General features: G+C 40.2%; 1 protein-coding gene and 1 pseudogene across 1 annotated transcript; one reads left to right on the top strand and one right to left on the bottom strand.

The window, feature by feature from the left end:
• Positions 1-445: 445 nt before the first annotated feature.
• Positions 446-1322, bottom strand: LOC107518108 (annotated as a pseudogene).
• A 21086-nt stretch (positions 1323-22408) lies between these two features.
• Positions 22409-25091, top strand: FOXQ1 (forkhead box Q1). The gene has a single exon (XM_016159516.2). It carries the CDS (start codon positions 22965-22967, stop codon positions 24138-24140), a length of 1176 nt encoding a protein of 391 aa, XP_016015002.1. The 5' UTR covers positions 22409-22964; the 3' UTR covers positions 24141-25091.
• Positions 25092-25320: the final 229 nt, after the last annotated feature.

Here is a 25320-nt window from a genome sequence, read left to right as displayed (position 1 = left end):
TTTTTATGGCTGAGTAATATTCCATTTGTGTGTGTGTGTGTGTGTGTGTGTGTGTGTACTACATCCTCTTTACCCATACACTCAAAATGGCTCCATATCTGAGCTACTATAAATAATGCTGCAATGAAAATATGGATTCTCATTACTTTAAAAGTAGTGTTTTGGTTTTCTTCAGATAAATACACAGAAGTGGGATAATTGGGTCCTTCTTTGTCTCTTGTTATAGCCTTTGTTTTAAAGTCTATTTTGTCTAGCATAAATATTGCTACCCCAGCTTTCTTTTTGTTTGTTTCCATTTTCATGAAACATCTTTTTTCATCCCTTTACTTTCAGTCTGTATGTGTCTTTTGATCTGAAGTGAGTCTCTTGTAGGCAACATATGTAAGGGTTTTGTTTTCTAACACATTCAGCCACCCTATCTTTTTTTATTTTGCAATTAATCATGCAATTTTTAACTTTAATTAGGCACAAAGAGTTTTTCAATCATGTCACCTAGAGATCACTTTACCTGCTGCTCTGACTACCAGATTCTTGTTTCGCTCTTCGGCAATGGTGAGGCACAGGGAAAAGAAAGCCACAGTTTGTTGCCCTTGTGAATAATTAAAATGTTGGAGAGCTGGGTGGCAAAGCTGTTGCCATTGGCGTCTTTCATATTAACCACATCGAAAGATCCAGAGTGTCTCTCTCTGTTGGTAATCACACAAATTCTTCCTAAATTATTTCTTACAGTCACCATACACAGGTCACCACTGTCGAACTTGATAAAATTACTAATTTTGCCAGTCTACAAATCAATGTGAATGGTGTCATTCACTTTGATGAGGGGATCAGGATAGCAGATGATGTAAGCATCATAAATCACCAAATGAGGGATTCTTTTTGTGCTCACAAAGGTCTTTCTCACTTTGCACAACTTGTATTTGGCCTCCTCAGGTATAATCTGATTAATAGGAAAGTGACCTTTGATGTCATAGACAAGAAAGAAATTCTCTCTGGTCTTGTCAATGCTGATGACATCCATAAACCCAGCAGGGTAGGTTACATCAGTCCAGACCTTGCTATCAATCTTGATAAACTGCTGAATACAGATCTTCTTTACTTCATCTCCTGTCTTGGCATACTTCAATCTGTTTCTTGAGAAAATGATGAGAGAGAGATATTCTCTCAGCTTCTGGGGACTTGTAGATGAACAAGGATGAAATACACCTGTTAGTTTATCCAGCATCCAAGGCTTGGGAGCTGCTATGCACTCCAGATGCTTCTTGGGACCACAAGCCATGGCTATGCTGAACACAGAAAGAGGGTCACCTATCTTTTGATTGAAATATTAAAATCAATTACATTTAAAGTAATTGTTGTTAGATATATAGTTATTGCCTTTTTATTATTTATATTTTTTATCTTTTTTTTCTTTTTTCTTCTTCTCCTTAAAGAAGTCCTCTAACATTTCCTATAATATGGTATGGTGAAGATGAACTCCTTTAGCTTTTTCTTATCTGAGAAGTTTTTTATCTCTCCTTTGATTCTAAATGATAGCTTTGCTGGGTAGAGTGATCTTGGTTGTAGGTCCTTGCTTTTCATCACTTTGAATATTTTGTGCCAATCCCTTCTGGCCAGCAAAGTTTCTGTTGAGAAATCAGCAATCAATGCACGCTCACTTATAAATAACTAACTGCTTTTCTCTCGCTTCTTTTAAGATTCTTTCCTTATGTTTAACCTTTGGCATTTAATTATGATGTGTCATAATATCGGTCTATTTGGGACTCTGTATATTTCCTGGGCTTGTACGTCTACTTTATTCACCTGGTTAGGAAAATTTTCCGTCTTTATTTCTTCAAAAAGGTTTTCAGCTTCTTGCTCTCCCTCTTCTTTTGGTACATTTGATGTTGTCCCAGAGGCCCCTTAAACTATCCTAATTTTTTCGGATTCTTTTTTCTTGTTGCTATTCTGATTGGGTGTTTTCTGCTACCTTATCTTCTAAATCACTGATTCTATCCTCTGCTTCATCTAATCTACTGTTAATTCTTTCTAAGCAAGGTATTCTTCATTTTAGTTATTGTATTCTTCATTTCTGACTGGTTCTTTTTTATATTTTCTATTTCCACTATCATGTCTTCTATCTCTTTGTTGAAGTTTTCCCTGAGTTCATCAACTCTTTTCTTAAGTTCATTGAGCATCTTTAAAACCAATGTTTTGAACTCTGCATCTGGAAGCTTGCTTGTCTTCATTTTGTTTAGTTCTTTTTTGAAACTTTGTTCTATTCTTTTATTTGAGACATGTTTCTTTGTCTCTTAAATTTGGCTGCCTACTTGTGTTTGTTTTATGTATTAGGTAGGGCTGCTATGTCTCTCAGTCTTAGTAGAGCGACCTTAAATAGTAGGTATGCTGTGGGTCCCAATGGAACAGTCTTCCCTGGTCACCTGAGCAGGGTGCTCCAGGTATGTGTCTTGTATGGGTTGTGTGTGCCCTCCAGTTGTACTTGAGCCTTGGTTGCTGTTTGCTTGTCAGTGGAAGTTTGACCCTCATGCTGATTGGTTGAGATGACTGACCAGTGAAAGAGCTGTTGTGCAGGGGCTGACCCTACAGAGCAGGATTCATTTTAGCAGAGCTCTGGTGCCTGCCCTGTCTGTTCTTTGGATGTGTCACCCTCAGATGTGACCCCGGTGGTGTTTCTTCTCAGACTAAAGCCAGCCACCAGATGCAGGCTGGGGTTTTCTGAGAGGGGTATTGCTGGAGGCCAAGTTCAGCCATAGCCTGTACTCTGCCCAGGGACACCTGACATAAGCCACTAAGAAATCCACAGATGGCTGCCACCCATACTAGGCTTGGAAGTGCCTGCAGAGGTCGAGCCGCAAACTGAAGCCAGTTGCTGCTAGTGCTGGGCTTGGGGCTGCTCAGCAAGAGGTACAGAGCATGCCAAGGCCAGATGCTGCTTGTTTATGTTTCATGAATCTTTGAGAGATTTTAATAAAGTCCACATGTGCCAAGACAGGTTGTTTCTATGAAAAATATACTGGAAGCAATTTGGGTAGACCCACACATTGGATGGAGCAGGCTCTCAGAGAATCACCAGAGTGGGGTGATTGCTATTAGCTACGTTGATGGAGACTCAGAGATGGCGCCCACCTAGGTCTGCAAGCTGGGTAGGGAAGGGCTCAACCACGGAACAATGTACTCAGCCATCACTTCTGTCTAGGAAAAAACTCCACCTCCTGCCTTTGCCCTGAAGCCAGAAACTCAGTTCCTCCCTTATATGTCCCTGGCACTTTTTGAGCTACTGCTCCAGAGCTGGAACTCAGAGAAAGTGAGTACATTACTGAGTGTGTCTATGTGCAGACCCTTTAAGAGGAAAGTTTGTGACTCCCTCAGCTCTCCATCTCGCTCTGCCACAATCTCACTTGTTTTCACAGCCAGAGTTGTGGAAACTTCTCTTCTCAGCACTGGAGTCCTGGGGTGGGAAGCCCAGATTGGAGCTAGGATCCCTCACTCTTCCAGGGGGCATCCATGGCCAAGATATTTCTCCCAATTCTCAACCACCACATGCTGGTGTAGAACCACCCCAGACTGCTCTCCACCCCTCCTACCAGTCTTGAAGTGGCCTCTTCTGTGAGTCCTCATTTGTAGGGCTTCTGTTCAGCTAGATTTCAAGTGATTCCCAATGATTGCTATTCTGCAGTTTAGTTATAATTTTGATGTGGTTGTTAGAGGAAGTGGAGTGTTTATGTACTCTACCATCTTGACTGAAAGCCACACATAATTTTTTAAATATAGATTTTTTTTTTGCTGTGTTTCTGTTTAAACCAGAAACTGTCAGCTTAAATATAAATTAATACATAACAATAATAATAGTCTACAAATGCTCTTATATATCAAAGAATATTTTCATTCATTGCAACAGAAAATATGGCTATAAGGGAACATTCTAACAATGATGTTTCTGCATCCCAGACTTAATATGAGTTCTCACTAAGACTCATGTGAAACTAAAGTTTATATCGAATTGTACTTGTTATAAAAGTAGAATTTAAGACAGTCCATTGGTATAGTAGAAAGGGCACTAGATCTGACATAAAGACAGAAGTCGAATTCAGAGTCCACCACTTAGCCTTACCATCTCTACCATCATCCAGTTTAGTCACTCAACAAGAAGAAATGAATATGAAATTCCAGCAATAAGAAATGAATGAAAGGTTGGAGCTAAGGATCTTAAGTGCTTGCTTTTTGCCCATTGACCAGATAACTAGAAATATGCATTTTATATGCAGCATGGGGTTTTTATTATTTTTACCTAAAAATGTCTCTTTTGGTAATGATAAATGTGTGTAGTTTTTCTTAAAGCCTGGTTTTTCTCAATACACCTTTAAACGTTTTTAATTTGTTTCATATCTAGTCAAGTAGAGATTTTTAAGAACTTCATTCTTAATCTGTAATGAAAATTTACAACTTAATGTTTTCAAAAAAAGTAAATGAACTGCAAGCACTTATTAATAAGGTCTTAAATAATAATTTTAAAAATATATAAATAGGTTCTGTGAAAATGTAATATCAATGGTTAACCATATGCTCTAGAAATATTAATGAGTGTTATATCCTGACACTGGATGCAGATGAAATATTACAGTTCATGGATAGAGTCTCAAAATGAAGACGGTAGCCAATAATAATGATAATAATAAGAACACGCACTTATCAAACACTTGATTTGTGCTTAACATTGATTGTGCAAAACACATCATACACGTTATCTCATTTAATCCACACAATAAATTTATGGGAAGGTATTCTTATCCCTACTATACAGATATGAGTACAGATCTAGAACAAGTGTGGCTGTAGCAAAAGATAAGAATAAAGCCAGTGAGACCCAGCTTCCCTGTAAGTAGCCCTTCCTATAATGTGAATGGGAGAAGGACATTGACATGACCGAGTTCTTCCTTTATAAAATTAGGTGGCAGCATAAATTATAAACAGCATAATATAAGAAGAAAGCTTGCAAGATATTTAGGAAAGAATATGGAAATGAAGAAGGCTAAATTTGTGCTGCCAAAAGTAAACTAATAATGAGCTTCATTAAGTAATCTAGATAAAAGTGAGTTGGCAAGGAAGAATGTTCCCTTGTGAATTCATGTTCTGGTACTATCTTCTTTGAATTTCACCCTTTGGGATCCTCTAGATCAACATTCCATTTAAGGCTTTGGATAAGACACTGACTTTAGCATCTCTGAAATCCAAGAAATTTAATGCAATTTTCTTACACATGTGCATTCGTGTGTTTTTTCTTTTATAAGGAAAAGGTCCACAGTATTCATCAGATCTCAAAGGGATCTGTCATCTGAAAAGATTAAGAATTCTACTCTAGACCTCACATGCCTCTATGGTTCCTCTATGAGGATGCAACTCCACCTGGACCCTAGACTAGAGCCTGCTGAAGGCCCTTCCTGACCACAAGGAGCCCTGAGGCCAATTACCCTGGGAATGTGGCCCATAGTGCAGATCCTCAATTGCTGTTTGCAACAGATGTGATGCTAATGTGCCTTGACTGAGCAATAGGAAAGAAAAGCTGCCTTTCCTCCAGTGATTCTCCCCAGAGATAGGCCAACCATACTGGAAGGAGACAAAAGTCTGACCAGCCCTCCCTACAGAATCACATGGGCCCTACCCCATTGGTGAAATTCTTGGTGCAAAAGAACGACAGGAAAGCATAAAAATGAAATGTCTTTTGGGCCATTGCCTTGAGGTATTCCATCTACACCTGTTTCACCCAACTCTGCCCTACCACCCTTTCCTTCTGCAGAGATTACTAACAGTGAATCTCACCCTGCTCCTCCCTGCTCCCATTCTCCATGCAGGTAGCCTATTTCTCTTAAGGCATACACAGGAATCCAAAGTGCCTCCGTGCTGTGCACTGGTGCAACATACAGCAGGAGGACCATCCCCAGGTGTCATGAAGTCGAGTTACTGAGTCATAGGCAAACTTTTCCTTCCTTATTTTTTCTTAAAAAATAGAATGGAATGGAATAAAAAGACAAGAAAACACTTGAGCCACTGAATACACTGTATCGTAAGTTAAGCTTTGCTTCTTAAAATTTTTGTTTCTGTGTGTGTGTGTGTGTGTGTGTGTGTGTGTGTGTGTGTGTGATCACAGTTTTAAATTGTATGTCTCAGTTAAGAAACAGAAAGATAGACCTAGGGCAGTCCAAGGAGTTTGTATAGGATAGCAATAGCTTTCTGAAGAACTGTGAAGTAACAAAAGAAAAAAACAAAACCAGTGGAGACAGAAGACCTAGATTCCAGTCCTGGCCATGCTGTGTGTTTTCAGGCAACTCACACAATTTTTTTGAGCCCTTTACTCATTTGTAAAATAAAGGTGATAAGTCCTGCACTGCCTACCGCTCAGGACTGCTGTGCAGTTCGAAGGAAACATTTGTTAAACATTGTACACACCAAAGGGCAAGGCCTATGGAAGGCATTTTGAAATTCTGGTTTATGGTGCGAAATTCAAGCCAAGAAGGGAAGAGATGGATAATAGGATCATTTGGGAGCCATTTGGTGGTGCAGGGAGTATTATAGATCCCTCGAATCATTGCATATGGCACCTTCCCAGTTCCCTTATGTGTTCACCGAAGTGACAAAGGCCAGGTGATGCCTTAGGAATCCTTATACTGCAATGATTCTAAGCAATATAAGCAAAGGACAAGTCAAGTTTGTTTTGTTAAATGTCATTGGCCCTCGGGCTAGTAGTTGATAGCACCTAAATGTCTAGTGCTGATCAGTTCTTTCTGGCTTACCCTACCCCTGCAGAGTGGTAGGAAATCCGTCCTTTATTGATGAAGCAAGGCAATGTTATACATCTTATTGGAGAAACAGTGTTGATCTTTCCACTTCATGGAAAGGTCTTGCAAAACATTGTTTCTAATGTCTTCTTGAATGAGTCATAGACTGAAGAATGAAGAAACACGTCTGAATGGCAAACAAGGAAAAAAGAAAAGGAAGAAAGCTATGATGATGTGTTCTTGGAATACAATGCTAAGTCAGTTTACATAAGCAAAATCAATATGTATATCTCCATTTAAGGTACACTGCTAAAAGATGAAAAAAAAGTCAATTTTTCTCTTTTTTCTAATTAAAAAGAAAACACACACACATAAAAAAAAAACCCAAATAATAAAATCAGTTCCCAAGAAGAAAGGAATATCAGCATTTTCTTTCTTTCTCTTTCTTTCTTTCTTTTTTTCTTTCTTTCTTTCTTTCTTTCTTTCTTTCTTTCTTTCTTTCTTTCTTTCTGTCTTTCTGTCTTTCCGTCTTTCCGTCTGTCTATCTGTCTGTCTTTCTTCCTTTCTGTCTTTCTGTCTTTCTTCTTTTCTTCCTTTCTTTCTTTTTTTCTTATGGTGACATTGGTTAACAAAATCCAGTAAATTTCAGGTGTATGTTTTAGCAGTAAGATATATATATATATATACTGTAGAATGTGCCCCCATTGTTACCATGGTGGTAAATCCAGACATCAAACTATACCCCACCAAAATGCCTTTCACAGCCCAGATTCAGGGGTACCTACTGGAGAACTCATGACCAACTGAGAAGTCCTGTTGAAGGAAGATGCAAAGGTTATGTTTCAGCAAGATCTAAGTCAATGTTGACCAACTCACTGGCGAGAATGGAGTTCAGAGGCTCTGGATTCCCCAGCTGTACACACCAAGGTGCTCAATTTGGCTTCAACAAGTAGGTGCTGCTCCCACAATCCTTCAGCTTTTCCCCATAGGTCATTGCTACAGCTCAGTTCAATTGTAAAAGTTGATCAATGCAACCAGCCCCTGAGGGCCACTTGATAAGAAGGTAAAACCAAAAACAACTCTTAAGGAGGAAGTTCAGAAATGCAGCCAAGATAAATGTTGCCAAAATGAAGGATTAGAAAAACACACACACACACAAAAATAGCAGGTACAATGAAGCACATGTACCCCCACATTATTCAAGGGCATTAGATATCAAGGACAGCTCATCTGCAAGAGAATGCACCAGCATGCTAGGCCTGCAGTCATTTTAAGCTGCTTTCAATGAGAAATCATTTAGGTTTTGGAGTGTTCAAACTAGAATCATAGACTGTTCAAGATGAAAAGACTCTTTGGGAAAATCCAGTCCAATCCCTATATTTAACAGCTGATGGAACAAATGTACAAATAGGTTAAGTTACTTGATCAAAATTATATAGCTCTTCAATGGCACAAAAAAGACCAGAAATCAGGTAGCAGAGCTCCAGTAACATCGTCACACACTTCAAGCACTCAAACTTTCCTTCAGTTCTCTTTCCTCTATACATAATATACGTATGTGTGCACCCACACATGCACCTATATACACACATGTGCAGGTGTGTGTGTGCGTGCGCACACACACAAACACACACACACACACACATACACACACATCCTTGGGTAGTGTAAAATGTCTGAGCCAAATATTTGGCCCACCCTGAGCATCTCCAAGCTCAAACTATAAACATGAAGGTGGCCTAAACTCACATGAGGCACCCAGGTTAGGCAAGTCACAGCTTATTGACTCAGTGAACTTTCTCAGAGGAGATATATAGAAAACTGCTAAGAATTCAGTGCCAGAGAATGTATAGCTCCCATAAATTGCTCTCTTATCCTCTAAAATCCTCATCATTTACTGAGCAATTATTCCAAGCTGATTGTTTTCATATTTAATTTAAACCTTATTATAACTCTTATTTCCCCAGTGAGAACACCACTGCCAAGAGATTATGTCACATGACAAGATTACACCACCAGAAAGTGATAGAAGCTCATGTTTGGGATTTGCCAAACCTAAACTCAAACACCACCTTAGCCACTCACTAGCTGAACCAACTTGAACATACTCTTTGAGATTTCTTCTTATCATTCATAAACTGAGGGATGATAATATCATCCTCACAGGATTATTATGAGGATTGGATATATTAAAAATAGGTAAAGAGCTTAACATACTGACTGGCATATAGTAAGTACTCAGTAAAAGGTAGATTCCCTAATTGCAGGTATAAACCTATGTCAGCTTATACCTTCATTGCCCTGGTAGGACTTTGGAGAAAACAGAAAGCATCTCTCAGTTAACACAGCCCTCATACCTATTTAGTTCTGGATTTATGGATAATAACAATCTGGTTTTCCACTGCAACATTAAATTGTCCTTCTATATGAATTAGAATACCCCCTGTGGCCTTTCACTTTTACATAGTTTTGATTGTTATTAAGTGCTGTGCACAACTGAGTACGTTTTAATTTGTATAAGTCCCTCCATACAATCTAGTGATCTTTAAACGACCTTTAAAAAGTAATAAAAGATGAAGAGAATATTGAAAAGGACCCACAATTTGCCTGAACTGACATCAATCCTGGAGTAAACCATGCAGCCCCTACAAATTGTTGTTTAAATGTACATTCACTATGAGCTCCTGTAATTCTTCCCAGTGTCAGGGCCAAGTGCACACTCAAAATGTAACCCAGATGGAATGTTTTGGAGGGAATTGTTAGCAGCTCTATAAATGCAGAGGCTCTCTTTCATCTTTATTCATGTATCAATGTAAATTGAGATCTGGTAAAATTTAAGATACCTTCATTTAAAGATACATATGGTAGCATTTGTTTCTCCCTGTTCCCAATAAAATATCTGACCCCGCTGACATTCCCCTTGGCCCTATCCACCTATCCTTCTACCCTTGGCCCACATTTCATTCTAGCCTCTGCCACTAGCCCTGAACAAATGTAGCTCAACAGCACCTCATGCCAAGCCTCTCCAATGACTACTGGGACATCTGGGAACTAAAACAGAAACTACAGGGGCTTAACACCCACTGGGACACCCTTAACCAATGGGAGATGGAGCCATTGATAAATGTTTCATCCTTTGTGGGGAAAGGCTGACAGTTCCTATGTATTTTTCTTATGGCACCTGAGGAAATCTCTGGAAGTTGGTCTCCTCTCCACAATGCATCTTATAGGAACTTTCTGTCCCTGTCTCTCTCTTTCTGCTCCTCACTCCTGAGCCCTGATACTATTTCCCCCAAAAAAGTACCTGCATATAGGCCTCTCTTTTAGGCTCTGCCTCAGGGTAATTCAGGTTAAGACAAATCATTTCCTGCAGTAAAATACGGTTACTATATTTTTAAAATCAACAAACAGAATGTGAGACCTTACAAAAGGTGTGCCATTTCTACTTTCAAGGGGATATTCTAGAAGACATGAATTAAGCACTGGAATATATAGAATTCCATAGCATCTTAATAGTTTGTGTAGCTAACTAGTCAGAAATTTTGAAATAGAACTATTCCCAAATCTGGGATATATGGTTGTTGTAGTTCTACAAGAATGGTTAAAATCAAGTTTAACTTTACTTCTTCCCTCAAGAGAGTGAGTGAGACAAAGAGGCAAAGAATAACAGGTTTGTCTGGTAATAAGCCAAAGTACAGGCTACATCACTGCTAAGAAGCTGTCACCAAACCTGAGCTGAGATGACTAAAGAAGCTTTCTAAACATACTTTCCAGAAAATTGATACCAAAATCCCACACTAAACAAATATTTTAATTTAAAGAGGAGGAGATTACTCTCTAAGGTGTAGCTGGAGTCTATCGGATGAATGAATACTAATAGTGCAGTATTCTGAAAATAAATAGCATAGAGCTTGAGAAATCAATATCATGCTTTTACAATTTTGCAAAACATCTTGGGAGCATTTCAGAAGGAAAAGAGTTGCCTGCAGATGAGTGTAAACGATCAGACCTACTGCCTGCGTTACTCAGACCACTTTTGGGAGTATACCTACATCCACAACTTATTGAACATACCAGTGAATATCAACCAATGCACTAGAAAAATGTTTCAGAGTTTACTAGACGTTGCAGAGAAATGAAGTTCAGAGCAAAATGCAAGCAGGCCTGACCCACAATAACTATCCCAAAAACTACTCAGAAAGTATTAACATTGGTTTTATACCACAGGTTTGATGTATAAGGAGACCAAAGAGAACTTTCCCACTATGTTCTAGTGTATAGAGCACAGGCATGAAACAACCCAGAGACTGGAGACAGGGAACCCTGGGTAAATAAACTTTCCCAAGTCTCTGAATCTTCTGTGCCCTAGTTTCCAAGTCTTATTACAAAATTAGGTTAATAATATCAGAAAAAAAAATTATGAGGAAGAAGAAATGAAAGAGTAGAGTAGAAACTGCTTTATAAAAATAAATAATTTCATGTTTACTAGTACGAAAGTTAGGACAGACATTCACTGTTGCTTAGAAAATTCTATGTCCATAGCTAATATAAATCAGCTCCATAAACTAGCATGAAAAACCATATGTGAACAAATATACTCTACAATCAGCTTTTATTTACCCTTAAGTACTACAAGAAGCATCCTTGTCTTATGACTGAAATGAAAAGCCATTCTTACCTCTCACTGAAGAGATCTAGGGGTGAATTCTCTCCTGACAGCACCACTTTAGCCCAACTTTAGTTAGAGCATAATCTTGAAAGTAACATATATAAGTTGATACAATTCAGCCCAGTCTCCTTCCAGTTTGTAAAAGTGGGTCAACTTTTCCTTGAGCAAGTTTGAAAGCATTCCACTTTTCATAAGTGTGATTATTTAGCATCAATGGCTGGTAACATTACAAAAAAAAAGACCTGTGCCTCTTGATGAAAAAGCAAACAAACAATTTTAAAGTTGTCCTGAAAAAAAAGAAAGATCTGAATCTGAGTCTCTAAATTCAAGTGCTAATTAAGAGAATGCATATGGAGGAACATGTCAAAAGAGAATGTGGGAATGCAGTCAGTAAAATCCATAATGTAGGAAACTCTACAGACAAACATTGAAGGTTTTTTTCAACAAAAGAAAATGTAAAGAAAAGGAGAGAATGTGAATGGTGACAGATGGACTTAATTAGTCAATAAAAGTAAAAATACACATAAACCAATTAAAATGTGTGAACCGTATTTGAATCATAATTCAAATATACAAATTGTTTTTTTTAAATTATGACTTAAAATCCTGGCCATAAAGGTGAAACTAGTACAGAACACTTTCCTCCTCAAAACAAATAGAAAATTATACAATGCATATTTTAAAAATGTTTAGATATAGGACATCAAGCAATATAACTGTGACCACTGAGAAAAGGAAACAAAGGAGCTTTGTTTTACAATCATATTGTATGTTTGCCTGAAAGTGATTTTGAAACAACAGCAAAGGAACAGAAGAAGCCAAGAGTTACTCTACAATCTCTGAGCTGAGGAGAATCAGATCGGAGTTTGGGAAAGTTAAGCCTGTTGGAATTCATAGAAAAACACAAAAGAGAATTGAACTATGCAAAGAAGAGTTCCAGAAATCTGCGTAGGAGGCCCTTGAGTCCTTGGCTAAATACTAATTTGTGCATTTGTAGGGGAAATATCTCCAAGGCTATACAAAGACCTGAAAAAGAACTATACTCAGAACACTTACCAGACTTTTTACAGGACTGGGAGACATATAGATTCTAAGTAGCCAATATCTAATCCCCCTCTTGACTACTCAGGGCAATATGTAGAGACACCAAAAGGTCACACCTTAGTAGTAGGGCTAACTTATCCCTAAAATACAGAATATTATAGAACTACACTTTAAAATGCTTAAAAATCAAATTTCTTAATTATCTACAAAAACCAATTTCAAAACTCTTCAAGGAAGAAAACAAAATCCAAATATTCAGCAGCATAAACTTCACAATGTCCTGCATCCAATCAAAGCTTACTAGACATGTAAAAAAAAAAGTCAGCAAATTATAACACATAACAAGAAGAAAAATCAGTCAAAAGAAATGGATCCATAAATGACAGAGACGTTGAAAATAGCAAACAAGAACTTTTACAAAGCTATTATACATATATTTAAGATTTTAAAGGAAAACATGAATATAATAAAGAGGTAAATAAAAAATGAAAAACATATTTTAAAAAAAGAATCAAATGGAAATTCTAGAGGAGAAAAATACAATACCTGTTGGGAAATTTTCTTTGGACAATTTTAACAGCAAACAGATGCTGCAAAAGAATGATTAGTAAACATAAAGACATTGCATTATAAAATATTCAAATAATAGAGAGGGGAAAATAAAACATGTGCACACACAGAAATTCAGCAACCTGTGAGACAATATTAAGCAGTTAAACATACATATAATTGGAGTCCAAAAAGAAGATAGAACGCAGGTGGCAAAAACAAAAATTATTTGCATAAATAATGATTGAAAATTTTCCATCTCTGATGCAAGCAATAAATCCACAAATCTAAGAAGCTTAAGGTACACAAGAGGAATAAACACAAATCATAACAAGGAACATCATAATTAAGTTGCTGAAGACCAATTATAAGCAAAAAATCTTTTAAGTGGCCAGAAAAAATATGTATCTATATACATATATTTCTATAATTTATATATGCATATAAAAGTGACAAAAAAAACATATTAGCTGTTGCCTGGGGTTGAGGATGGAAATGGGAGGTGGCATTGATTGCAAGGAACATGAGGCAACTTTTTGCAGTGAAGAAAATATTTTTATCTTGATTATGATGGTGGTTACAACAGTGTATACATTTGCCAAGACTCATTTAACTACATTTTCAATAGGCACATTTCATTTTATGTAAAACACACAATAGAATTGATATTAAAACAATATGACATATTTTAGATAATTAAAAATTTGAACACCTGCTGAATAATTAATGATATTAAAAAATTACTGTTAATTTTGTAGGTGTGATCATGGTGTCATGGTTGTTTTTTTCAAAAGAGTTGTCTCTAAAAGTATAAAAGCTTAAATAAAAGGAAGAGGGAAAAGAAATAGCCAAATTCCCTGAGAGGGAATTAAAAATGGCGAAATTATATATTGGTTTCAATTTTCCCCTCATGTGGTACTACTAGTCCAACAGAGAATTACTTAATCATAGTCTGGCCTGAGAACAAAGTAAGCTTCGTAGACTTTAAGTTAATTGTGAAATTAGCATGCAAAAACTGCTGATATGTACAGGACTTTGAAAGTTAAGAATATAAACTTGACGTAGTCTATCTGTATATGAAAATAGTAGTAATACGGATAGATGTCTCCACTGCCATAACTTGGGAAGAACTTAGTATAGAAGTTATAAAAATTCCACTAAGCTTAAAAGGGTGAATTAGAGTGAATTATTATCAATATTACACAAGACAGACTATTTTTATTTTTGTAAGCAAATATGCTGATTTATTCAGTCTTCATTGCCAGTATGGTTTCTGAACATTATATCTGATGTTTGAATTCTACACAACATTTCATGATGCAGCTTTATATAATTCTGTCAGCTGTTTCCAAGTGGTCAAAATATACCAACAGATTGGTATGCAATCCACTTTAGGTAACAGCACAGCCTCCATCTTAGGAAGCTGACTTAATTAAAAGGTAGCTGACAACTTCTTAAGTGTACCAGTCTAGGCTCAAAAGACCAGGAAAAGTCTTTTCTCAGCTAAAGATTAATCTCAAAGTCTAAGTAAGGCTCATGGGATCATTTATGAAAAGGATAGAGGAAGCCTCAGATCAGGTTGATTCTGGCTTAGCCCTGGAATTAGAACCGAAGATCTAATTGGGAGTAATGTAGAACTCCAACTTCAAGCCATACCTAGAAAATTATAGTCCTCGTATTTTTAACAAAGAGCCCATATGTTTATTATTATTTATTAGATCCCTAAAACTAGGGTGCCCATAGAATTTCTTGCCTAAAATTGGAACACTTTTAAAAAGAGAAAGACACTCTATTAATAATGACATGAGGACAACAAGCAGAAACTGGGATTGTTCTGGGCAATTAATATATAATCGCACCATCTAAATCACAGCATGTTCTGGTAAACAATTGGTCACATCATCTTATAAGGACCCTGTACATATCATGCAGCATATACTACCATTTACATAGCTTCCATTTTCACTAGCCAAGTTCATGGTTCCCTGATTTCATCTGCAAACCAAGGAGAGGTTTCAGAAGAAACCAAAACTGCTGACATCCTGGTCTCAAATGTCCAGCCTCCAGAACTGTGAGAAATAAATTTTTGCTGTTTAAGCCACCCAATCTGTATTGTTTTGTTATGGAAACCCTAGTAAACTAATACAAAGAGTAATTTTAAACTTTTATCAAACGGTTACCTACAGAGTAGAGAAGAGAGCAAGGTGAAAGAAACAGAGATGAAAATTAAATTGCCCTGGATATACCTCATGTATTAGCTCTGACTTTGAAACCAGGATATTATATAATTATGAAACAAACTAAAAACAAAGAAGGAAACAGAAAAAGCAAAATGCACCAAATAATGTTAACCTAATATCAAGAGTTCAAGCAGCTCAAGTTACTTTAAAACTTGGTAATTTGACTGTGTAGCTAATGAGATTTACTCCCAAAGGCAAAAACAAGCAAGCAAACAAACGAACAAAAAATTACAAGTTAAATTCAAACTGTTTTCAGTTATTGTATTGCTAATAATAAAATTGAAATTGCTACTCGAAAATAAGAATAGAGATACACATATACAAACAAGCAAGAATGATAAAGTGAATAAGTAATTATGTTGATATGCTATTTAGCATAATATAAAAGAGAAACAGATATAAAATACAAAAACTTAAGCAAAAATTTTATAATTCTATAGTTAAATTGGAAATATATCTTCTTTAATAAAAATTTTTAATCATAGCACTGTCCACTGTAAAGTCCTAGAGACACTGACCAGTTGAGAAGCAAAGGACACCTCTAAAACTCAAATTTTGATCTCTCAATGCTATCTCTACCTATAAAGAACCAGAGCTATTTAGATAAATAGATAATTCCAGGTATGAGGCAGGAAATATAAAATGAGTCTGGAATATCTTGCCATACTAGAAATTCAGGAAGCTCTGAATGGATTTAAACACACAGAGTATGTTTAAAAAAATCCATTTGTTAATTATGATACTTACATAGATACGTGTGCATGAGTCCATCAAAGTATCTGAAAAGAGATAAATGAAAGAAAACAAGGATGTAGCCTTCTTTTATGCACAAACTATATTTCCAAATAACAAATAGTCGATGAGGAAAAATTGGTGTTTATATAAGTATTTACACTTATGAAGAAAGGAATGATGAAATGAGAACATCGTCATCTTGCAACTCTTGATAGTAATAGGCAATTGCCATCAATGCTGCAAAGACCATAAAGTGAAAAACTGATGGAGAGTTTTACAATAAATAAATCAAGCTTACACCCAAATTCACTGATTAGTCTTGATTCACAAAAAGAGCAACACCCAGTCATAATGAACTTCCTGACAGAAATCTGCAACATCATCAGTATCCTTGAAAAAAAAAAAAATCGAAACTGAATATGGTCAAGGCTTTAGATCTGTCAATTCACTGGAAATACAGTGGACAGAAAAATATGTTAACTGACACTACAGAATAAGCAAAGGCCTAATTGTAGAAAAATTCCACAGGACAAACAGTCTGACTTATTTAAGAATTAAACTGCAATGGTAAAAAACAGGGAAGAAAGAGCTATAGATTCAAGAGACTTAGAAGACTTATTAACCAAGCATAAAGAGAGGCTCTCATCCATATATTGGATCAATCAAATTAATTGTTTATTAAAGACAGTTGAGGAAATTTAAATACTGACTAGATAGTTGATGGTGTTATGAAAATATTGGCAATTCTTCGAGGTTTAATAATGGCACTGTGGTTATATTTTTACTTTAAAAATACAAACCCATATCTTTTAAAGATATTGAAGTAATTACAGAAGAAATAATATGATATCTTAGATTTATTTCATAAAAACATAGTGGAGGTGGAAAGTAGGGGTAGGGAAGATATAGATAAAATAGGAGTGGACATAAATTGATAAATACTGATCAGGATGGTGGTAACATGGTATTTCCTTATACTCTTCACTTTACTTTTGCATGTACATGAAATTTTCCATGATAAAAAGATGATAGGTAGATAGAAATATAGATAGATGACAGATAGATGTTAGGCAGACAGACAGGAGATACCCTCTTCACAGGTTGATTACAATCTTCTTTTTCTGTCTTTTTAAAATTAAATTTATCAAGGTGATATTGGTTAATAAAATTATATAGGTTTTAAGTGTACAATTCAATAATAAATCATATGTATATTGTATTGTGTGTTCACCACTCAATTTAACACAAAGTTTCCCTCTCATAACCAATAAACTGTTGTCTGTGTCTATGAGTCTCTGTCTTATTTGTTTGTTGCTTTCAGTTTTATATCCTATATATGAGTGAAATCATATGGTTTTAATTTTTTCTGACTTATTTTCTTAGCATGATAATCTCAAGATCCATCCATATTGTCCCAAATGGCAGTATTTCACCTTTTCTTATGGCTGAGTAATATACAGGTACCACGTCTTCTTTATCCAATCATCTGTTGAGGATTACTTTAGTTGTTTCTATGTCTTGGCCATTGTGAAAAATGATGTAATGAATATCAGGGTGCATATATCTTTCTGGATAAATGCTTTCAACTTTGAGGGATAGATACCAGGAAGAGAGATTGCCAGGTCATATAATAATTCTATTCTAAATTTTTTGAGGAACTTCCATATTGTTTTCCATAGTGTCTGTACCAATTTACATTCCCACCAGCAGTGATGAGGGTCCCTTTTCCTCCACAACCTCTCTAACACTTGTTATCACTTGACCTGTTGATGATAGCCATTCTAACAGGTGTGAGATGGTATCTCATTATGGCTTTGATTTGCATTTCTCTAATAGCTAATGAAGCTGAGCATTTTTTTCATATGCCTGTTGGCCATTAGTATGTCTTCTTAGGATAAGTATTTGTTCAGATCCTCTGCCCATTTTTTAATTGGATTGTTTTTTGTTGTCGTTGTTGTTATATGAGTTCTTTACATGATTTGCTAACATGGGTTTTACCCTCCCTGGGCAATCAAACTGTGTTCAGTTTTCTGGAAGAAGAAGCTTCTGACTTTTCTCTTTTTTTTTTTTTTCCAGAACGTTGGCTAAGGCATTAGCCACCTGCTAGGTCTAAATGACCCCAGGAAGTTTCCCATTCACCCAGGGACTTTTTTCATTTTTCCAGCTTTCACCTGAAAACTTTGCTTATTCAATTAGTGCTAGAGAATTTTCCCATTTGGGCAGAAAAAAGATAGTCTATCCTTGCAAGACTATGTCCCAAAAGTGAAAGGGAATGAGAACGACAAAGAACACTTAATAAGGGCCTAGACTCTAGTAGTTCAGTTATTAAAATTCTGACAACAGTTCTTTTTCTAGATTAAAATAAATATATAAATAAATAAATAAATAGATAAATAAATAAATAAATAAATAAGGTCCAGTTTGTATTCCTGCCTGGTACAGCAGGGATACAAACGCAAGGTCAAACATCTCTAAAGTCCACACCTATCCAAGATGACAACATCTTCTCTAGAGATGATGGGGAAGTTCACCCCACCTCCACTCCACATGCACAAACCTAGACTGTGGGCTCAGGAGCTGGAACAACCCAGACCCTTCCCTGACCCATGAGAAGGCCTCAGTGGGAGCCTGGCAAAGTCTTTTGTTTTGTTTTTTGTTTTTTTTTTGTTTTGTTTGCTTGTACATCCTCATATTTGTATATCCAAGGACACTAACTAGATTTCATTTGCCACCTGCCCTACCTATTCTTGCCAACATTTGTGTGGCAAGTGAGGCAATGGATCAATACCCAAGGTTATGAGAGTCATGTGTTCACTTCTCCTCATGGAAAGGCAGTCCTTTTTCTTTCTCACATCACTGTCTAGGAACTAAGGCAGCGAAGCACTGTCAAATTACAGAAAGTCTTAAATTTACAGATAAACTATAGTTAATTTAAAGTTAGTTCTTGGTGTCTGGAGATAAGATGCATTATCTTCCTTTACCTAAAACTACTTCTGGGAGGCCAGGAGATCATGGAAATGTAAACTCATCTTGTACCACAGTTTACTCACTTACTCCCATGAAAATTAAAAGGCAAGGGACAAAATTAGCCAAGATGTCTTTCATACTTTCAAGTAATTTGGTCATGCTTCACCTACAGGCTTTTATTGTTACCTGTCAATAGTAGACTCTCTCACCTCAATAAAAAAGGATTGAGAATTAGGAAACAGAAATCTCCCAGAATTTCTGGGGAACTTAGGAACTAATAAAATATTACATGTGAATTTTTTTTTCAGTGTCTGAGCTTTTAAACTGTTCCTAGCCTTGAGGATATTGTGGATAGAAGTGCAGAGAATGACGGACTTTCCCACAAATTCCCATTTTTTATTATATCTGCAAAAGGAATGACTTCCCAGCTGTAAAATAACAATTAAAGATAATATACCAAAATCAACCACAAAAGGGAAGAGCAGTTTTATTCCTGATCTTAAATGCAACATATTCTTAGCATGTAGCACAATGTGACAGTCATTCTCAAGGCAAGGACTGGGAATACAGCAGTGAACAAAAAACATCAAACTCCTCATGGGGCTTACATTCTAGTTCCTGGGGATCTTTTGATCCTTTCCAGATGGCCCTCTGCCAGTCATTCTCACATGGAGCATTCTTTTCTAAAGTCCACTATGTCCCAATGCTCTAAGTCACTCTGAAAATAGAATAAGTTTTCCTGCTGAGAATTCGTCCACCTCTATCCCACTCCATTCCCCCTAAACCTTTATAGGCTCCAAACCTGCCCTCAAGTGGCCCAGCCCTGAGGCCAGGGAAAAAAGACCTATCCCACAGGAGTGACTGGAAGGTCCTTTCCCTGCCTAACATTGTGAAATGGAGTAAGAAGAGGCTGCTGCTGTTGGCGCAGGGGAAGTCGCTGGGTAAGAAAAGGGGAAAGTGGAATGGGGAGAGTATACCTTCCTTGGCAGTGACCTTTTGTGGACTCCTTTTGTCTACAGGAGAGGGGAGGCTGCAGGATATAACCCTCGACCTCAGGTTACCTGCCATGAAGAGCAACAACCTTATTCCCTCTACCATCAGGCCAAGGTACCTGCATCCTGAGCTGCTGTAGTCCGGTTGGATCAGAGTTCACAAAAAAAAAAAAATGGCCCCAAGGAGTCCCCAGAGGCAGAAATGCACTTGTTGTACATTTAACCCAAGAAAAGAAGAGCACTAAAAAAAATTAACTGCTCAGGAGCAGAAAGAAAACTTTTAGTCCATTCTGATAGGCATCTTTTTACAGGTGAGTAAGGAACAATGGCAACCTCAAGGTCATGTAATCATGTGTGAGTGGCAGCCTCAAGGTCATGTGGCAGCAAGGCCCATTGAGGTGCAGTTTTCTTCTCTCTCTGAATATCCCTATCAACAGGCCAAAGTTCATTGGAACTTCCCAGGCTAACTTGATGACCCTGGAGCAGCTGAACTGGGGGATCTGGGGAGAGAGGGAGGACAGGAGATAGGAGGGTACTGCGCCAGGGTGAAAGAAGTCATATAGGTCTGGGGAGGAAAACTAAAAGTTTCTGCAAACACGGAGGGAGGTGTTGTCAAAAACGTGAAGGTGTTTGGGTTACATGGGGGCAGGTGTGTGGAACTGGGGATGGGCTGAAAACCTTGACCCTATAGTCTCTCAGTGGACTCCCTTAGACTCTAGACAACCTGGACTCACACCTCAACTGGCCCAGGTTTATCTCCTCCATAAAATAAGCCTTCCTCCTCCTGTCCTGCGCACCTCTTAAGTTCAAACATGGATATAACATTCATTGTGTCTATTATCTCTAGCCAAATAGTTGTTTCTTTACCTGGCTTCTTTCTTGTCCTAGCCCCCTCCTCTCTCCAGGTCTAGGGGACCATAAACTCCTAGAGCTGAGCAGATTCCCTTTAGGGCAGCTCGTCCCAAGGAAAGAAGTCATTCCACACTTAGCTTCCCACTCCAACACGCAATAAATGTCAGTCTAATCTCCAAACATGATCATTTCCCCAAACACAAAAATAACAGAGGCTTCCATGGGTCAGTCATTTTACCCACCCCATGCTGAACGCCTTTAAAACTGCCTGAATAAAGACAGGAGAGGATTGTGTACGTTTTCTACACAAATGGTGGAAAGTAATAAAATAAACATCAAAGGTGAGCGCCCACGTATTTGCAGTTCCGTCGTTATTTGCAACAAAGGCAGGAAAAGGGAGAAAAACTCAGCGTAGAAGGGCAGCGGATTAGAAATGTACCGTTCGGGGACCACTGAGCCCCTCGCCGGAGTACTGACACTGCGTAGGCGTCAGGCTCGAACACCCTGGGGCGGAGAAAAGTCGCCTCCTTTCCCTACAGTCGGACACCGGTGCCACCGAAACCACAGCAAAAGCCCTCAAGGACTGGAAAAAAAAAAAAAAAAAATGGCCGCAAACACGTAGTGTTCTAGGCCCCCACTCCTGGGACACGCCCTCCCTGTCGTTCCTGTTGACTGTAGGAATCCACGAATAGCGCGGCTCTGCTTGGGGAGAGGCTTCTGCAGGGACACGCGCTCAGGCAGAGCCAGCCTTCCCGCACCAGACACAGCCGCCCCAGGGCAAGAGGGGACACTGGGGCTCTTCCCCAAGAGCCACCAGCCAGGTACAGAAAAAGATAAAGGAAGGCTAAAGAAAAGTGAAAGTCGGCGGCCATTTAGCAGGAGTCAAGGTCATCCAAAAAGGAGCATATAATTTCAAGCGCAGTATTTTATTCATTAAAAAAGAAAAGAAGACAAAAATAGTCCTCAAAAAGAAACCGTAGGACGGGGGCACAGCATGTGGCTCCCGTAAGAAGTTACTTCAAAGTATGTCCTGTGTGATCTCTGATGTTCAGCACCTCGTCAGGGAGGAAAGTTTACTTTCTGGAAAAGCACTGTTTTCACTACTAGAGAAATACACGCTGTGTGCATCTTGGGAAGGCCACAGGCCTGAGCAAATCCCTACTGCCCTCACAGGTGACCCCAGCCACGGCCTCTCACCCAAATTGCTTCCTCGAGCTCCAGAGCTCAGGGACTCCTCTGGAGCGGCCGGGCCCTCCCAGCTAAGCCAAGGAGCAGGCGGACGAGACCAGCACACACGCACACAAGCACACTCACAGACACGCGCACAACCCCTGTCGCGCGCACGCTCCTCATTGGCAGGAGGCGAAGGGCGGGGCTGGTCAGACCCAAAACAAACAACCTGCGCGCAGCGACTTTTTTCCGCGCCGCTTGGTCTCGACCTGGTGCGCGGTGGCCTGGGAGCCACCGCCACCTAGGCCACATCGTTTCCCCACCCCTCTGCCGACAGCGCCCAGGCCCCGCCCCCGCCCCCACCGCCGCAGGTTTATATTGGGCGGGACGGAAGGTTGAGGCGAGACGTAGCGGCAGTCGTCCAGCGCCGAGATGCTCCCCCGAAGGCTGGGGGCAGGAAGACCGTTGTGGGAGCCAAGGCCTCAGGGACTCAGCTCCAAGGGCGCTTAAGACTGAAGGCACAGCACCTCCCCTAAGGTGGCAGCACATCAGCCTGCACTATTTACTTGCCCCGTGGACACTTACTCAGGACCTGGGACGTCCAGTGAAGAACCCCTCTTGGTCTCTTGGACGTATAGCAGATGCGCGCGCTTCTTGCCTCCAGCAGGAGATGCCAAGCCCCCTGCGCCTGGGCAGCACAGGTTAGAACCGCACCCCTGCTCGCGAAGTCGCTTATCCTCGAATTGAAGACAGCGCCCACTCAACTCCTCCCTCTCCGCCCCTCTTAATTCACTCAATAAGCACAACCCCTCCAAAGAAACATTTCAGCGGAAGAGAACTCTTCTAGGAAAAGTGACTGTCTCTCGCAAGGAGGTGAGCTCTCGTGAGGGAAAAACAAGGACTCCCGGTCCCGGATCGCCACCACGCGTAGAGGAAAGAGGTACAAAACTGGGCTGGAACAAGGTGCGCGGACATGAAGTTGGAAGTGTTCGGCCCCCGCGCGGCCCACGAAGACAAGCCAGGTAGTGACCTGGAGGCTGCAGGCGGTAGCGATGCGCCATCTCCTCTGTCGGCAGCCGGCGATGACTCCCTTGGCTCGGACGGGGACTGTGCGGCCAACAGCCCAGCGGTGGGCGACGGCGTGCGGGAGCTGGTGGGAGGTGACGAGGGGAGCGCGGGAGGTGAACCCGCGGCCGAGGAGGAGGGCCCGGCGGCAGCGGCGGCGACAGGGGTCGTGGCGGCGGGGCCAGGGGCAGGAAGCGCGGGCGGAGGCGAGGGCGCTCGCGGCAAGCCATACACGCGGCGACCCAAGCCCCCGTACTCGTACATCGCACTCATAGCCATGGCCATCCGTGACTCCGCGGGCGGGCGCCTGACGTTGGCCGAGATCAACGAGTACCTCATGGACAAATTCCCCTTCTTCCGCGGCAGCTACACCGGCTGGCGCAACTCGGTGCGCCACAACCTCTCGCTCAATGACTGCTTCGTCAAGGTACTGCGCGACCCCTCGCGGCCTTGGGGCAAGGACAACTACTGGATGCTCAACCCCAACAGCGAGTACACCTTCGCTGACGGGGTCTTCCGCCGCCGAAGAAAGCGCCTCAGTCACCGCGCGTCGGCCTCCGCACCGGTGCTACGGCCGGAGGAGGCCGTGACCAGCCCAGTTGCCGCGCCCCCACCGCCAGCGCCCGCTCCCCCAGCCTCGCCCTGCGCGCATTCGCACGCCCGCCAAGAGGGGCGCGTCAGCCTCGCGGGGAAATTCTCTAGCTCCTTCGCTATAGACAGCATCCTCAGCAAACCCTTCCGCAGCCGCAGCAACGGGGACACGGCCTCCGGGCCTCAGCTGCCATGGGGCGCCGCGCCTTGTCCGCCTCTGCCGACATATCCCGCGCTCCTCCCTGGAGCGCCTGGCGGAGCCCTGCTGCCACTCTGCGCGTACGGCGCCGCAGAGCTGGCGTTGCCTTCCGCGCCACACGTCCTGCTTGCGCCCTTCTCTGCCACGGTTCCTGCCAAACCTTTTAGAGGCCGGGTGGCCGGCGGCGGCGCGCACCTGTACTGCCCCCTGCGGCTGCCCGCGGCCCTGCAGACCGCCTCAGCCCGAGGCCTTGCCGCGCACCTGCCTTACCCGGTGGAGAAGCTCCTAGCCTGAGCAACAGCCGCTGAACTTCGCCAGAGTGGGCGCCTTCTGGGAAGCAGGGAACACAGGTTCAGGGCTTTGCATTTTCTGTCCAGAGGAAAGGAGACTTTAAAAGAAAATTCTCCATCAAACGTGCCTTAAAGCTAAGGGATTTTTAACAGAAGTGTTTTAGTCCGGAATGTTTCCTTCACCTTTTATAATTTTACAGAGGACCAAAGCAATTTTTCATAATTGTTTGAGTTTTTTGATCAAGCTTGGCTCTTCCTTCCTTCACAAAGACTTTTCCTCTCTTCTGACTGCCCAGGCTCCACCTTACTCCTACTATTTTTGTCGCACCTTCCATTGATTTGTCCCTTACAAAAATAGAAAAACACATCAGGGAACCGTTCCGTATGATAAATCATATGACCACTATTTGGGGTTTGTTGGGCCCCTGTTCTGTGTACGTATGTGCCATTTACAAGTATGATTGAATGTGAGAGAAGTGTCAGAATCATCAGTCATCTCTCTTCTATTGACCAATGCTTCACTGTGCCAAAAGATACAAAAATATATATAGATGAGCTTTGTAACTCAATTATTTATATATTTTTGAAATCTGAGTTTAAAATGTTGCAGGCAACGGGCTACCGCCGTATTAGTGGTTTGGTGGTCTCAAACTGTGGTCTCCTTGAGCCACACAATTTCTTTAAAGGAAAAGTTAACATGTATATGGGGTGCCAGGACCACTACCACGTGAAACCAAGTGTGATTTTTATTTTTAATATTTTATTTGTATCTCTGTACATATTCGTGTATAAATTTTATAAAACCCAGGCATACTGCTTATTTTAAAATAAAACAACTGACTTTAGCACTTGTGGTGATGGGCTGAAGATGAAGAAATTTTAACCTCCACTCCCCAAAAATTGGCTTAGGTTTGAGTCTCAAGAAACTTCCAATGGGGGCATCAAAATATTTTCTTGAATGATTCGTTAAAGGTAGAGGCAGTTAGCAAGTTTCTTCGCCTGATAAACCCCTGTACAAATATCCAGGATGGGGTTTCCATAGATAGGATTTCTTAAAGCTTAAAACCAAAGACTTCTGTAAGACTTTTGAGTTGCCAGAACAAATCATAAGGTGTGTGCCTCAAGAATCCTTTAGCAAACAAGTTATTAACAAGCTTATAGTCCAGCAGATATGTTCAGTTAAT

This window comes from Rousettus aegyptiacus, unplaced genomic scaffold, assembly GCF_014176215.1.
Source record: "Rousettus aegyptiacus isolate mRouAeg1 unplaced genomic scaffold, mRouAeg1.p scaffold_m13_p_1, whole genome shotgun sequence".
Taxonomy (NCBI): domain Eukaryota; kingdom Metazoa; phylum Chordata; class Mammalia; order Chiroptera; family Pteropodidae; genus Rousettus; species Rousettus aegyptiacus.
The sequence above is the reverse complement of the archived record's forward strand: the minus strand, read 5'-3'. Positions and strand labels throughout refer to the sequence as shown.